At 43.6% G+C, this 14,591-nt stretch overlaps 4 protein-coding genes across 10 annotated transcripts; 1 reads left to right on the top strand and 3 right to left on the bottom strand.

Annotated features, from left to right (window-relative positions):
- Nucleotides 1-640: 640 nt before the first annotated feature.
- LOC142978810 (bromodomain-containing protein 2-like) lies at nt 641-1,802 on the bottom strand. 7 transcript variants are annotated; one of them, XR_012959783.1, is made up of 3 exons: nt 1,743-1,773; nt 1,220-1,351; nt 641-877 (listed from the first exon to the last, which is right to left on the bottom strand). XR_012959783.1 is itself a non-coding variant. In XM_076123388.1 (3 exons), exons 1-3 carry the CDS (start codon nt 1,742-1,744, stop codon nt 705-707), a joined length of 315 nt encoding a protein of 104 aa, XP_075979503.1. In that variant the 5' UTR covers nt 1,745-1,802; the 3' UTR covers nt 641-704. The 7 variants fall into 7 exon arrangements, 4 of the variants coding, with proteins under 4 accessions (XP_075979503.1, XP_075979505.1, XP_075979504.1 ...); XR_012959782.1 differs by having other exon boundaries at nt 1,220-1,354; nt 1,743-1,772; XR_012959781.1 differs by lacking the exon at nt 1,743-1,773 and adding an exon at nt 1,492-1,510 and having other exon boundaries at nt 1,220-1,354.
- A 1,624-nt stretch (nt 1,803-3,426) lies between these two features.
- LOC142978676 (cytochrome P450 6B6-like) lies at nt 3,427-5,480 on the top strand. The gene is made up of 2 exons (XM_076123181.1): nt 3,427-4,883; nt 4,969-5,480. Exons 1-2 carry the CDS (start codon nt 3,521-3,523, stop codon nt 5,136-5,138), a joined length of 1,533 nt encoding a protein of 510 aa, XP_075979296.1. The 5' UTR covers nt 3,427-3,520; the 3' UTR covers nt 5,139-5,480.
- Nucleotides 5,481-7,357: 1,877 nt separating this feature from the next.
- Nucleotides 7,358-9,540, bottom strand: LOC142978675 (cytochrome P450 6B2-like). The gene is made up of 2 exons (XM_076123180.1): nt 8,140-9,540; nt 7,358-7,955 (listed from the first exon to the last, which is right to left on the bottom strand). Exons 1-2 carry the CDS (start codon nt 9,503-9,505, stop codon nt 7,747-7,749), a joined length of 1,575 nt encoding a protein of 524 aa, XP_075979295.1. The 5' UTR covers nt 9,506-9,540; the 3' UTR covers nt 7,358-7,746.
- A 2,594-nt stretch (nt 9,541-12,134) lies between these two features.
- Nucleotides 12,135-14,313, bottom strand: LOC142978826 (cytochrome P450 6B2-like). The gene is made up of 2 exons (XM_076123412.1): nt 12,910-14,313; nt 12,135-12,669 (listed from the first exon to the last, which is right to left on the bottom strand). Exons 1-2 carry the CDS (start codon nt 14,279-14,281, stop codon nt 12,461-12,463), a joined length of 1,581 nt encoding a protein of 526 aa, XP_075979527.1. The 5' UTR covers nt 14,282-14,313; the 3' UTR covers nt 12,135-12,460.
- Nucleotides 14,314-14,591: the final 278 nt, after the last annotated feature.

Here is a 14,591-nt window from a genome sequence, read left to right as displayed (position 1 = left end):
TTGTGAGTGAGCCTAGTTTTTGTTATTGAGCACTTGTAGGTGACAATGGCTAAAGTTCTACTAGAGTATTGGTATGGTCCATAACCCAACCTGGGATTCCAACCCGAGACCTCGTACGCGATAGACGCATACCCTACCGACAACACCACAGAGGCAGTCTAAAGTAATCTATTTAACTATTGTAATGAAGATTTATATAAAATTCTTGTTGAACTCATAATAATCAAAAAATCTAAATCAAATCATTTATTCATATAGGTCAAATGCTGACACTAATGATAGTCAATGATACAGAGAGTGAATTTACCGCCAGTTCGGAAGGTAGGGCCAATGAGAAGAGCTGGCAAGAAACTCCAGGCCAGTCTTTTTAATGGCCAATTAGTTTTAACAATTTTTCTATTAGGTATAAAATTTTTGATGATGTAAGGCTGCTACCAACACTACCGAACACACATAGGTCATAATATAAATAAATTAAATCAATATAAAGGTGCTAATAGGTAAGATAACAAGTGTATCAGAAGCATGATGGGAGCATCTTTCATAAAAAAATTCTATAATTTTTTGTAGCATAAGCAAATATATTATTGTTAATTAATGCAGTGCAATTGAGGTCAATATTAACAAATTGAAACAAAAGTAAAACAAAAACAAGTTTTAAATTTTATTACAAGAACCCAAGAACCAATAGAACTGGTATAGAGCTACAACATGCCTGGTGCCGGGGGTCCTAGCACTGACCTCACAAATGATTGAAGTGCTCTCAGTGTAGACTTTGTCAATTTATAAAAATCAACTTCAAATTCATTAAGATCACCAGTTGTTAAGGATGGTTGTCTGCTTTGTATGATGTGTATAACTCGACTGAGTTGTGGACCTGTTCACAAAAATCAAACAACTAGTAAACACAAAACATACATACTGTAAAGATCTATTATAAAAATCACACTTCTGTTTTAGAATTTGATAATGAAATAAGGTTTCTAATATGATAGAAAAAGTTTTGATTAATACATACTTCCATAATTCATAATAAAAAATGCAAAAGTTTATCTGTGCATGCCTGACAGTGTATCACAGCCAAAACTCTGAATGATTTTCTTTAGAAATGAGTCATGGCTACTTTTCATAAACTCGCAGGTCAGCATCAAAGCTTACACATGAGCTGGACAATCATTAAGCATAGAACATAATATTAACATCAGTCAGAGTGATGTACCTGTTAGCATATTGATGTGTAATGCGAGCTGTGACAGTTCGTTTGCGTCGAGCGGCCGCGCGTCATCTTCAGCGGCGTCGTGCTGCGGAAGTGCGGGGTCGTCGCCGCCGCCGCCCGCGCCTATCGGTGCACCTGCTATGTACACAATAACTACGTAATGTATTTATAACACCTCGGGCTTTCAAACCACACTATATAACATTGTTATTTATGTCTAGCTGTTGTCAATGTAGCGGACATTAATCTACTGTACTTTTAATTTTAACCATTACCTATATCTCGATATATTTAGGTAGCATTCATTAAGTTAAACTAGTACTTAATATCGTAGCTCACTTCCACCGACAGTGTTTAGTTTTGTAAGTTACAAAAGTGGAATTTGAAGTTGTAGTTTCTTACACATTGAAGACTTCAGAATAATACTTCCTCACATCTGGTTTTTACTATTTCTACTTAAATATGTACATATGTGCAGATAGTAGTAGTAAGTTAAGAAAGTTTAGTAAACAAAGTATAACCTGACATCAGTATCACGGTCGTGTGCAGTGAGCAGTGACATTATGATATCATAAGGTCACGTCACTGTCATAGTTATGTCAGTGTCACTGTCATTAACAGCCGCATAAAGTAGAAAATAATGTTGCCATTGTGAACTTGGTTAGGAACCTGTGGATCTCCGCATTACATTCCAAGAAACTAAAATCCAGGGAAACTATAACATTCGTTTATATTCAGATGGCAGTCTGTGCCTACTTAATATTATAAAAAAAAACAAAAATATATATTCATTCGAGTACTAGGAACGCCTTGCTTGAGTATTTGAAGTTCTCAAAATATCTACGTAGGTATAATGTAAGTATGTAAATTAGAGGCTCTTCATCAATATGTCTGAGATTTATTGGCGCCCTCTGCTGGTGACCTGAAGGATTACGATGGAATCATGGAAGTAATTATTACTTCCATGGATGGAATATTGAAAGGTGTCACCGACTTTTGTGTAGTCGTTAGCAGAGGCTGGCAACACCATTGTTTGTCTAGTACTATTATTTATTTCTATTTCTTTCTATTCTTTAATAATTTAGTTAAATGATTTTTATTTTATTTACTTAACATGCATACAAAAAATCAAATTAACAAATTATTTATGCTTGCATACAAAAGCGTAAGTATTTTGTGTACACTCTAGTCATTGAGATATTATGTACCAACTAAGACAATTTTGAATTTTGAATCTACTTGAAATTTAAGAGATGTCAATAAAACAATCACAATAACTTAGTGAACTATGTCGTTATAATTAGCTAAGTACTAAGTAGATAAAGAAAGGTCACTAACAAACTCGAGGAGCGCGTGTATCATCATATTATTATTTTCTTCGTAAGATTGACGGAGTTTGTACGGGGTATAATTACTCTACAATCGCGATATACATGATGATAATATATGTATATAATAATTAAAGGTGTATTTATAAGTACGCGTGTCATGGTGACATTAGAACTTTCAAACTACTACGTATAAAACCGACGACTTCCCTTTGTCTAAGTCGGTTAATTTTTTTTTAATTTAAGAGAAAGCTCCCGCTCTAAGAATTGTTCTTGTGTCGCGGGGACTTTAACAAACATACAAATGAAGGACACAAAGTCAAACTAGACCCGAAACAATTATTTGTGGATCGCACTAATAATAACTTATTGCTCCGTGTGGGATTCGAACCCACGACCTCCCGACGCAATGGTAGCGGCTTGGCGACCTAAACCACTAAGTACGCCACGGAGGCAGTAAAATAAAAATAGTTTTTAATCCCAAATTACATGATATTTGTTGAAATCCTAAGTCTACGATAATATAATGTATATTATAGCGCACCACGCGAGCAAGCCGAGGCGAGGTCGTGATACGAATACTATAAAATAATTATGACCCGATTACAAAAAATAACGATCAAAACTTGTTGGTTTATAATAGATGTAGAGCTATTTAAATTATAATATTACCTATACATAAGTAAGTACTTATGTAGGCGAATGTTCAAAGTGAAGTACCTACCTAACTTTGCAAGTCTAAAGCAGATACGATGTGTGATTTTTGGTTTAAAAACTTATACCTGACCCTGTAAAGACATTAAAAATCTATTTTATAACAAAGTTATTGTTTATTGTATGTACCTACTCGCGTTATCGCGACCTCAAACGACCGGCGTCTGCGCAGTCATAAACACACTGAGCACGGGTTAACTCGTTTTTCTGACTGTTGACTACAATAATAAAGAGGCACCGATACTGAGATACATTCCGCGCGATGATAACTGTGATAATAGTGTTCGTGGCGGCGCTCGCGCTCTACTTGTACGGCACCAGAACCTTCAGCTACTGGAAAAAGAGAGGCATCAAACATGATAAGCCGGTGCTGTTCTTCGGCACAAATACTGATTGTTATCTCTTACGGAAAAGTATTACGCAAGTCGCCGAGGACATTTACTGGAGGTATCCTAAAGAGCAGGTAGTGGGATTCTTCCGGTCGACGCGGCCCGAGCTAGTGATCAGAGACCCCGCCATCGCGAAGCGTATCCTCGTGACGGACTTCGCGTATTTCTACCCGCGCGGACTGAACCCGCACAAGACGGTGATCGAGCCGCTGCTGCGCAACCTGTTCTTCGCGGACGGCGACCTGTGGCGGCTGCTGCGGCAGCGCATGACGCCGGCGTTCACGAGCGGCAAGCTGAAGGCGATGTTCCCGCTGATCGTGGAGCGCGCCGAGCGGCTGCAGGCGCGGGCGCTCGCCGCCGCCGCCGCCGGCCGCCCGCTCGACGCGCGCGACCTCATGGCGCGCTACACCACCGACTTCATCGGCGCCTGCGGGTTCGGCTTGGACGCCGACTCGCTCAACGATGAAGAGTCAGCGTTCAGAAAACTCGGTGTGACTATTTTCAAAATTGGAGTAAAAGATGCTATAATTGCAGTATTTAAGGAAATTTTCCCGAACGCGCTCAAACATTTAAAATATTTAACTAGAGCTGAAAAACCCATGTTCGACTTGGTGTCGGCGATATTAAAACAAAGGAATCACGAACCCTCGGGTAGGAACGATTTTATCGACTTAATGCTAGAATGTCAAAAGAAGGGAAATATGGTGACGGAGTCGTTGGAAAAGATAAACGCCGACGGCAGCCCGGAGTTAGTGACCATGGAACTGTCCGACGAGCTGCTGGCCGCGCAGGTGTTCGTGTTCTTCGCAGCGGGCTTCGAGACGTCTTCCTCCGCGACGAGCTTCACCTTGCACCAGCTCGCCTTTCACCCGGAGGTGCAGCAGAAGGTGCAGGCCGAGATCGACCAGGTGCTCGCCAAGCACAACAACAAGCTCAGCTACAATGCTATCAAGGAGATGACGTACTTAGAGTGTACGTTCAAGGAAGGCATGCGAATGTTCCCGTCGCTGGGTTTCCTAATTAGAGAGTGCGCGCGCACCTACACGATCCCGGAGCTGGACGTGTCCATCGACGAGGGCGTCGGCATCGTGATCCCGCTGCAGGCGTTGCACAACGACCCGCAATACTTCGACGAGCCGCACGCCTTTAGACCAGAACGGTTTCAGGTTGATTCTCCGAGTGCCAAAAATAAGTATGCGTACCTACCGTTCGGTGACGGTCCACGCGCTTGTATAGGTAAGCTTTGATATTTTTTAGCGGCTACGGATGCATTCGCGTTAACGATGTCGTGTGTCGTAATAGTGTATATTTGGTGTTGCAGGTGAGCGGCTCGGGCTGATGCAGTCGCTGGCGGGGCTGGCAGCGGTGCTAGCGCGCTTCTCCGTGGCGCCAGCCGACACCACGGTGCGCCACCCCGTCGTCGAGCCGAAGTCCGATATAGTGCAGAGCATAAAAGGAGGCTTGCCGCTTATGTTCCTTAATAGAGGTTAATTATTATTGTTCTGGAAGTGGATCGTGAGTTGTGGGATATTAAGGATTAAACTGTAATCTGCGGGTAAAAATCGTCCTACCAAAACATAGGACGGTTTATAATGTCTTATGGTGGGTCCATGCTAGAGAAGCCGAACACGAACACGACGTGTAAGCCTCCACAGTCAGTCCACCCTACAAGAAATTGTGGTCGGCATGAGCTCCGCTCGTTCTTGGCTCCCGGCGTGGATCCACATTTGGGTAAACTGCCTTGAGAGTATTACGTATTAGATTTTTTTCGATTCTATTTTTAGGGTCATAGTTATTTGACGCTCACATGACGATTACAATAATTGGAACGAACAGGTTTTTGTTTACTTATACCTCTATACATAATGCGGACAAATATCAAACAGTTTTTAAATACTGACCTTACAAGACTGATCTTGTAAGGTCGTTTTTACCAACAAGAACGAGGAATGACAAAAAGTAGCCAACTCTGAGTCGTCATTGTATGCAGATATATTATAATGTACATTTGCGTGTCTGACTGTGCGCGCGTGCGTGTGTGCGTGTTATCTCGGGACACTCGGTGGCGGAGCCAGTGATAACGAACGAGTACACGGTAAATAAACACTCAGTAATTACAAACAGACATAGCACGTCTTTACGTGTTATAAACTTAACGTTTGAATTGACAAGAGGATAACCAATGTTTTAAGGTAAAGACGAATAAATGAAAAATGTTCAATTGATATTATCAGTTATTATCATCTATTATGGGTGTCGTTACGTAGGTACATAAGGTTCAAAGTATTGGATTGATTGATTGATAATTATTCATGATGCACACGTAAGAAACGTAGCTAGTCACCACAAGAACAAGTACCAGAGGTATAATGAGCGATAATAATGAAGGTGTCTCAATGTCTATAATAGTCTGATCACGAGCAAAAGGTTTGTGTGAGTACGGTTGTGGCAAACAATTAATATAATTATGTATCTCACCATAAAATTAATGGGGCGTTGTCTGGCCGTTTCTTAAGTCTCACAGACTGTTCAGAAATAAGTGTAGGTATTGATAATAAACATGGCGGTGATGTGGTTGCTGAAAGAAAACAAATGTGATAGAAAAGTTCAGTATCAATTTGAGCGCTCTACGCTCGTGCAGCAGCTACCTAGTGCGCGCCGGCAGCGGCGCGGCGGCGGCGCGGCGGCAGTGCGGGGAAGCGGCGTGTCGCTCGCGGACCGGAGGCCGCCGTTCGTTTATTGCCCAATTATATGAACTGCACTTCGCAGCTCTCTCTAAGTTTTCTGAATTAATCCCCTCGTATATTTGAAACTTATAGCTGCGAGAGTGCATTAAAGTTAGCGACTAGCGATTGTTACCCACTCGCTGAATGCTACTCCTACCGCTCGTCGACAGAAGAGGTGCAGGGAGCCTCCCCTCTGTCCCCCTCCCCGCCTCCCCGCCCCCCTGCCCCCCGGCACCTGCGCAGCCGGCGTCAAGTGTACCGGTGCAGTGTGCAACTAACTTAGCACATTACTCATACGTGGTATTGTCCTGTTGAAGCGACTCGTATCTAGTTTTTGGGACTAAAACTAAAATTTCACGAGTATTACCTACTGTATTATACTCGTATCTTACAGTGAGGATATTGTGTTCTAGTCCTCATGATAATTATTTTTATAATGTCCACGGGGTAATAAAGTGTGCCAACATAATTACTTCGTATTTCGATAAATACCTAAGTCCTAAGTCGGTTGATTGCCATTTATCGACACTTAAAGTTCCAGGCTAGTCCGGTAGTGCAAGATACTTCAGAGATTTTTTCTTGGTAAATAGGTTTTTAGGATTTCATGAGAGAGGAAATAATCCCTAGGTAGGACGTGTAGTTTGTGAGAGTGCATGAGCTGTCAGCTCTGTGTGACTGTTGCATGCACTGTGAGGAGGACGCGAGCGCCGGACCACGCCGAGGTGCGGCGCGCCTCCCTAATTGTTCTCGCAATTAAACGCTTCACGGCACACACAATAATATCATGTGCAATGGTGTAATTATATACAATAGCCAATAAAATCGACAATCTACACTCATATCTTATGAAGTGTTCACGTACATAAGATATGAGAAGCAATACGTTAAGTCATTCAGGCGACATTTGTGTTGTTGACGCAACTTGTTGCCATACGTGTCGTTCAGGCGAAATGGTGTCATGGAGGAAAAAAAATACAGAAATAATTCACATTTAATGAACATTTATTTTAGGAAACAAAACCGGTTTTATTAATAAATTTAAAACTTAAAATAATAACTTAATACAAGAATTGAGTCATTTTCATTATAAATTACTTAAATAACGATATGTTTCCGTACAGTACCGGTCTACAGCAGTCTGATATTACTTGACCGTAATGTATCGAAAATCAGCGAACCGTTACTCTGTACAACACACAAGTGGATCTGACGTTGATCACATATCACAGTAATACAAAACACACCTCAGTCGGTTACCTAACACAACTATTCATAGTAAACGAAAAGAGAAGCCGTCCGCGCACGAACACGAACCTGCCTTTAAGTTAGTTCTATCACATCATAAGAGATTAGCGCAACATTGCTACTATAGACTACAGCGACCTGACGTCATCGACTGCGGCGGCGACGAGCGGTGTCCTCGCGTGGAACATGAGGGGGATGCCGCCCACGATGTTCTGTACGATGCTGGCCTTCGGGTCCGACACCAGCTCGCGAGGAGTGTTCTCCGCCGGAGACACCGTGAACTTCGCCAGCACTGCGGCTAGGCCGGCTATTGACTGCATTTGACCTAAACGACCACCTGTAAAATACATTTTTTTTTATAATACACTCTCATCAAAAAACTATAACAAAGGAATGTGAAGAGAGTAGGTGACAGCGTAAGAATAATTTGGACATTTAATACCATATCAGTCGCAGGTAATTATGTGCTATGCTTTTGTATAAATATATCGTAAAATGCTTTATCATAAATAGGTACTAACCGATGCATGATCGTGGTCCGTCGCCGAAGGGCAGGTACACGAACTTGTGTCTCTTGGCGACTTCGTCGGGCGCGAACCTCTCCGGCCTGAACTCCGTGGGGTTGTCGAAGTACTGCGGGTCGTTGTGTAGCGCCACCAGTGGCACTGTGATCTTCACGCCAGGGTCGATAGTGACGTTGGTGCCTGGGAGCGTGTACTTGCGCACGCACTGTCGAGCAAGAAAACCGGAAGATGGGAAGATTCTCATGCCCTCCTGCAGCACCCAGTCCAAGTAAGTCATTTCCTTGATCGCATCATAGGATAAACGATTGTTGTGTCGAGCCAATATGTGGTCAATCTCCGCTTGCGCTTTCTTCTGCACCTCCGGGTGGAACGCGAGCTGATGCAGGGTAAAGCTTGTCGCAGAAGACGATGTCTCGAAGCCGGCCGCGAAGAAGATGAACGCTTGCGCAGCCACCAGGATGTCATCCATCTCCAACTCCACGCGCTTGCCGCTGCCGTCAGGGTTCAGCTGCTCCAGGGATTCTACAGCGATTTTACCTCTTTGTTGCCATTCCATTAAAAAGTCAATAAAGTCATTGCGGCCTGAGGGCTTGTAATCCCTTTGCTTTTGAATTTGGTTAACCAGTGCCAGAACATCGTCTTCCAAGTCTTGACCCAGCAACTTTAGTGACTTGAAAGCATTAGGAAATAGATTCTTAAGCAATACAGTGGCAGCTCGCTTAAATGTAATCCTGAAAGTATTGAAACCGAGTTGTCTAAAGGCTGAGTCATCATTGTTCAGTGTGTCGGCGTCCAAGCCGAACCCGCAGGCGCCGATGAAGTCGGTGGTGTAGCGCGCCATGAGGTCGCGCGCGTCGAGCGGGCGGCCGGCGGCGGCGGCGGCGAGCGCCCGCGCCTGCAGCCGCTCGGCGCGCTCCACGATCAGCGGGAACATCGCCTTCAGCTTGCCGCTCGTGAACGCCGGCGTCATGCGCTGCCGCAGCAGCCGCCACAGGTCGCCGTCCGCGAAGAACAGGTTGCGCAGCAGCGGCTCGATCACTTTGTGTGAGGGAGATAATCCTCGCGAGTAGAAATGCGCGAAGTCAGTGACGATGATGTGTTTGACCAGTTCGGGGTCGCGGATCACTAGCTCGGGAATAATACCGCGGTAGTAGCCCACGAACCGCTCGTTGGGATACTTCCAGTACATGTCGGCGCCTCGCTGGGCGATGCTTCTCTTCTGGAAGTAGCGCAGGGCGTCCGTTCCGAACAGCGGGATGGGTTTGTCGTGCACGACGCCCCTGTCCCTCCAGTAGCTGTGTGTCTTGGTGCCATACACGTAGAGTGCCGCGAGGCACACGACCACGAGCGCGATGATGATCATGTCGTAGTTGTTCTCGACTGACTGGGGAGTGCTGGCGCCGGAATACATATAAATACTATTCTTTATCTACTTTGATAACGTCTTTCTCTTGCGATTCGACTATGACACACATTTTTCGGAATACCTCCGCTAAACAAGTTGAATGCGAACAAAGTTTGAGTTCATCGTAAAATAATTCTAATTACAATAGTTATAAGAGTGGGCGAACAATAATTTTCAATTAGTAATCAATCGATAAGAAATGTCCAAATGTCAAGATGTAATATAAAGATAAATTAATAGTCCGTAGATAACGACTGGAAAAGTTTTATTGAGCAATGGATCAGTCGATCAGTCCGACCGCGGTGTGGGATTACCCCCACACTGATTTGACTCTACATTATCTAAGGACAAACTGTGAGCCATAGGGGATTTCAAGAATTATTTAACTGATGTACTGAAATGTTATAAATGAAAGAAACTTTCGCGTTCACTTTGAGCTGGAAATGATATCTTGAATATAATTCCAGTTAAAGAGTCTGAGTCAAAGGGCTATAAGGAATTCTAAAGCCATTTATTTTTAGAACATTACACAATTATAATCATGAACCGGAAAAAGGTATCTGTTATCATTGTAGCATGAATACATGATAATTGCTAAATTTAACATTTTGCTTACAAAGTCAGTGATTTGGCGATGAGTCATGATTTCATTGATAGGTATATCTTCTGATACATATCAGGATACAATGATTGTGAGGTGTAGCTCGTTGTCTAAGAGATAGTCAAGTTAAGACAATTATCATGTTTTGTTTATTAACAACATGACTTTTTAAGGAATAACTGTTGAATCATCCAAGCAACAGTCAAATTGTTACGAGGACAGAAACGACTCTGGATTTGTAGGTGCGATGTATTACGAGTTTTGGGGTTGCGTGGAGACTAGACGAACAAAAAAGAATATCGCAGCAGAATGAAACGGAAGAAAGTGAAAGTAACATATTATATACACTTGTAAGAAAATATTATAATGTTATGTGTGGGAGTGAATCAGAACCTGTCGCGGGAGATGTTCACATATTATTAAATACCCCACGCTCTGGTGGAAAACCAACATGGTGCAGGCGCGCACTGTTTTCAAGCAGTTAGCTTCAATATTAATTTCTATGTCAGGCTATGCTTCTAGGTCTAACGGACTCAAAAGGGGGGGTAGACACTAGACTTCACTGCCAAAGAAATGGTAAAACGTAAAAGGAATTGCTGGCAGCAAGGGTGTGGCTGTTGCGCTGATAACTGTAATAGTTATTGGGAATCTATATATGTACAACGTGCCGCTGCAATTGCTTATTTCCTTCAACGTATGGGTAGGGTTAGGGGTTAATAATCATGTAACTAACAATAAAATAACATTGTTAGCAAATTCAAAAAGCTTATATGTCACACATACATAATAAAATAATGTAATCAAACACTACGAAGCAATGTACCAACAATCAAAGTACATCAAACGGTGTGAAAACGTCGCATGCGCCGCTAGGAAAGAGAGGCTTTATTGTAGTAGCATTCTTTCTCATTTTAGTTTCATTGATTCGAATATCATATGACTCGTGATCCCGTTGAACGAACTTTACTCAAGTAGATTCTGTACAGGCTGTGGTCTTTTTTAATAAAGTTAATTGTTAATAAGTCGGTAATTAATAATAATAATACAAATTGTTGTACTTTACATGACTAAGGACCTCTAGCCCTAACGATATGTTGAAGGAAATAAGCCATTGCAACGGCATGTTGCATATATATAAAACTCAAAGAAGACTGACTGACTGACATAGTGATCTATCAACGCACAGCCCAAACCACGGGACGGATTTAACTGAAATTTGGCATGCAGGTAGATGTTACGACGTACGCATCCGCTAAGAAAGAATTTTGATCAAGTCTACTCCCAATGGGATAAAATAGGGGATGAAAGTTTGAATGAAAATTCCCTCCTAAGTCACAAACCGCGCGGACGAAGTAGTGGGCAAAAGCTAGTTTGTAATAATTTGATGATGCATCTAATCTGTCACAGAAAACTTGGTTTCCTGAGAGGTACGGTTCGGAAAGCTACGTAGTAGTACGTAGAGAGAGTCAGTTTTCCCTTAGGAGTGCTGATGTTTGTAGCCATGGGTGGTTTTAGTCGGTCAATCCCGGGCGATGGTTGGCTCGCTCCTCTTCCGACATACGTCAACCCGTGACTTGACAAACTGTATTAGTTTTATTGAGACACATGCCTTTTTCCGTATAAGATTGCTTCAGCATCCACAACACCCAAGGGTGGGTTGGTGATTACATTGTTTTCACATTTTTTTTGTATGTAACTGTCAACAAATTAAGATTACCTGCAATATATTTTTAAAGGTCTCATTTAATATGGTTTCAGACACATAACTTGTATAAGTTAGAGGATTTGAACCATCAACGTGCCAGGTAAAGCAAACGGTTTCATGATAAATTACGTTCTGTTGTTTGTGCCATAGATCTATGAAAAATTTAAATACAGTAACAAAGGGAACGAACGGTGAAGCATCATTGTTTTCATAAAGTCTTCGACATAATAATAACGTGGGTAGCTGATATATTAAAAATGCTTTTTTCGAAGATAATAATTTTATTACTAGTATAGAATAACAAATAAATAGCTTAATTACAATTCATTTAACATAAATTACTTAGCAGTACTTGCCTAACTGGCAAAACATTTATTGATACTTTTTATATTGCGATAACGGAAAGTGCCTATACATACCTTTATAATCTCCATTCATCAGAGATCAAGCGATCGCAGCACATCCCTCACACGATATCACAGTAACAAGTTAGTTCAGTGCACGACACTGTTCAAGTCAAATAAAAAATAAGCAGAAGCCCATGCACAACATGACTTCTACTAATACACATTATTCATACTCCACGAGAGACTAGTGCCGAGTTCCACTACAGCGACCTGACGTCATCGACTGCGGCGGCGACGAGCGGCGTCCTCGCGTGGAACATGAGGGGGATGCCGCCCACGATGTTCTGTACGATGCTGGCCTTCGGGTCCGACACCAGCTCGCGAGGAGTGTTCTCCGCCGGAGACACCGTGAACTTCGCCAGCACTGCGGCTAGACCGGCCATGGACTGCATCTGGCCTAAGCGACCACCTGTAAATATATAAATATACCTCAGTTATAAATAGGGTTTTAATTATCAGTGAAAGTTTATTGTTCATACTATTATACTATTATATAAATCATATTGCATTCAGAGAATAGTTGCAATTCTCAGTTCGATACACATAATATACCTAAGCTATACAAATGTTTTGTAATTGAGAACAGCTCCATCCACTCTACTGCTAAGTTATTTTAAGATAAATTTTGTAACTTTATGTAAATACTAACCGATGCATGATCGTGGTCCGTCGCCGAAGGGCAGGTACACGAACTTGTGTCTCTTGGCGACTTCCTCGGGCGCGAACCTCTCCGGCCTGAACTCCGTGGGGTTGTCGAAGTACTGCGGGTCGTTGTGTAGCGCTACCAGCGGCACTGTGATTCTCACACCAGGGTCGATGGTTATGTCGGTGCCGGGCAGCGTGTACTTGCGCACGCACTGCCGCCACAGGAACCCGGATGATGGGAAGATTCTCATGCCCTCCTGCAGCACCCAGTCTAAGTACGTCATTTCCTTGACAGCGTCGTACGACAGACGATTGTTGTGTCGAGCCAGCACGCGGTCGATGTCGGCTTGCGCTTTCTTCTGCACCTCCGGGTGGAACGCGAGCTGATGCAGGGTAAAGCTTGTCGCAGAAGACGATGTCTCGAAGCCGGCCGCGAAGAAGATGAACGCTTGCGCAGCCACCAGGATGTCATCCATCTCCAACTCCACGCGCTTGCCGCTGCCGTCAGGGTTCAGCTGCTCCAGGCATTCTACAGCGATTTTACCTCTTTGTTGCCATTCCATTAAAAAGTCGATAAAGTCATTGCGGCCTGAGGGCTTGTAATTTCTTTGCTTTTGTATTTGATTGACGAGCGCCAGAACATCGTCTTCTAGTTCCTGTCCTAGCAACTTCAGTGGTTTGAAGACTTGAGGAAATAGATTTTTAAGTAATACGGTAGCGGCTCGCCTAAAAGTAATATTGAAAATATTGAAACCGAGTTGTCTAAAGGCCGAGTCATCATTGTTCAGTGTGTCGGCGTCCAAGCCGAACCCGCAGGCGCCGATGAAGTCGGTGGTGTAGCGCGCCATGAGGTCGCGCGCGTCGAGCGGGCGGCCGGCGGCGGCGGCGGCGAGCGCCCGCGCCTGCAGCCGCTCGGCGCGCTCCACGATCAGCGGGAACATCGCCTTCAGCTTGCCGCTCGTGAACGCCGGCGTCATGCGCTGCCGCAGCAGCCGCCACAGGTCGCCGTCCGCGAAGAACAGGTTGCGCAGCAGCGGCTCGATCACTTTGTGTGAGGGAGATAATCCTCGCGAGTAGAAATGCGCGAAGTCAGTGACGATGATGTGTTTGACCAGTTCGGGGTCGCGGATCACTAGCTCGGGAATAATACCGCGGTAGTAGCCCACGAACCGCTCGTTGGGATACTTCCAGTACATGTCGGCGCCTCGCTGGGCGATGCTTCTCTTCTGGAAGTAGCGCAGGGCGTCCGTTCCGAACAGCGGGATGGGTTTGTCGTGCACGACGCCCCTGTCCCTCCAGTAGCTGTGTGTCTTGGTGCCATACACGTAGAGTGCCGCGAGGCACACGGCCACGAGCGCGATGATGATCATAATCATGTGGGGTTTACAACAGACTGTGGAAAGTTAACGCTACGACACATTTAAGTACTAGGAGATAATCTGGTACGATAACGTTTTTCACTGGCGAGTCGATTATGACACGTATTAATTGGTAAACACTTGCACAATGGGTCTAAATGTAGACCGTGAAATCAGTGCACGGTAATATACTCCTAATGAAGGTTGATATAAGAGTCATCGAAAAGTTTTCTATAATAAGATATTAATTGATAAAGATGTTGGAACGTCAAGATGTAATACAAAGATTAAAGTTGGTTAATGACAATAGGTGTTTCTTATTAACCGA

This window comes from Anticarsia gemmatalis, chromosome 15, assembly GCF_050436995.1.
Source record: "Anticarsia gemmatalis isolate Benzon Research Colony breed Stoneville strain chromosome 15, ilAntGemm2 primary, whole genome shotgun sequence".
Lineage (NCBI taxonomy): Eukaryota > Metazoa > Arthropoda > Insecta > Lepidoptera > Erebidae > Anticarsia > Anticarsia gemmatalis.
The sequence above is the reverse complement of the archived record's forward strand: the minus strand, read 5'-3'. Positions and strand labels throughout refer to the sequence as shown.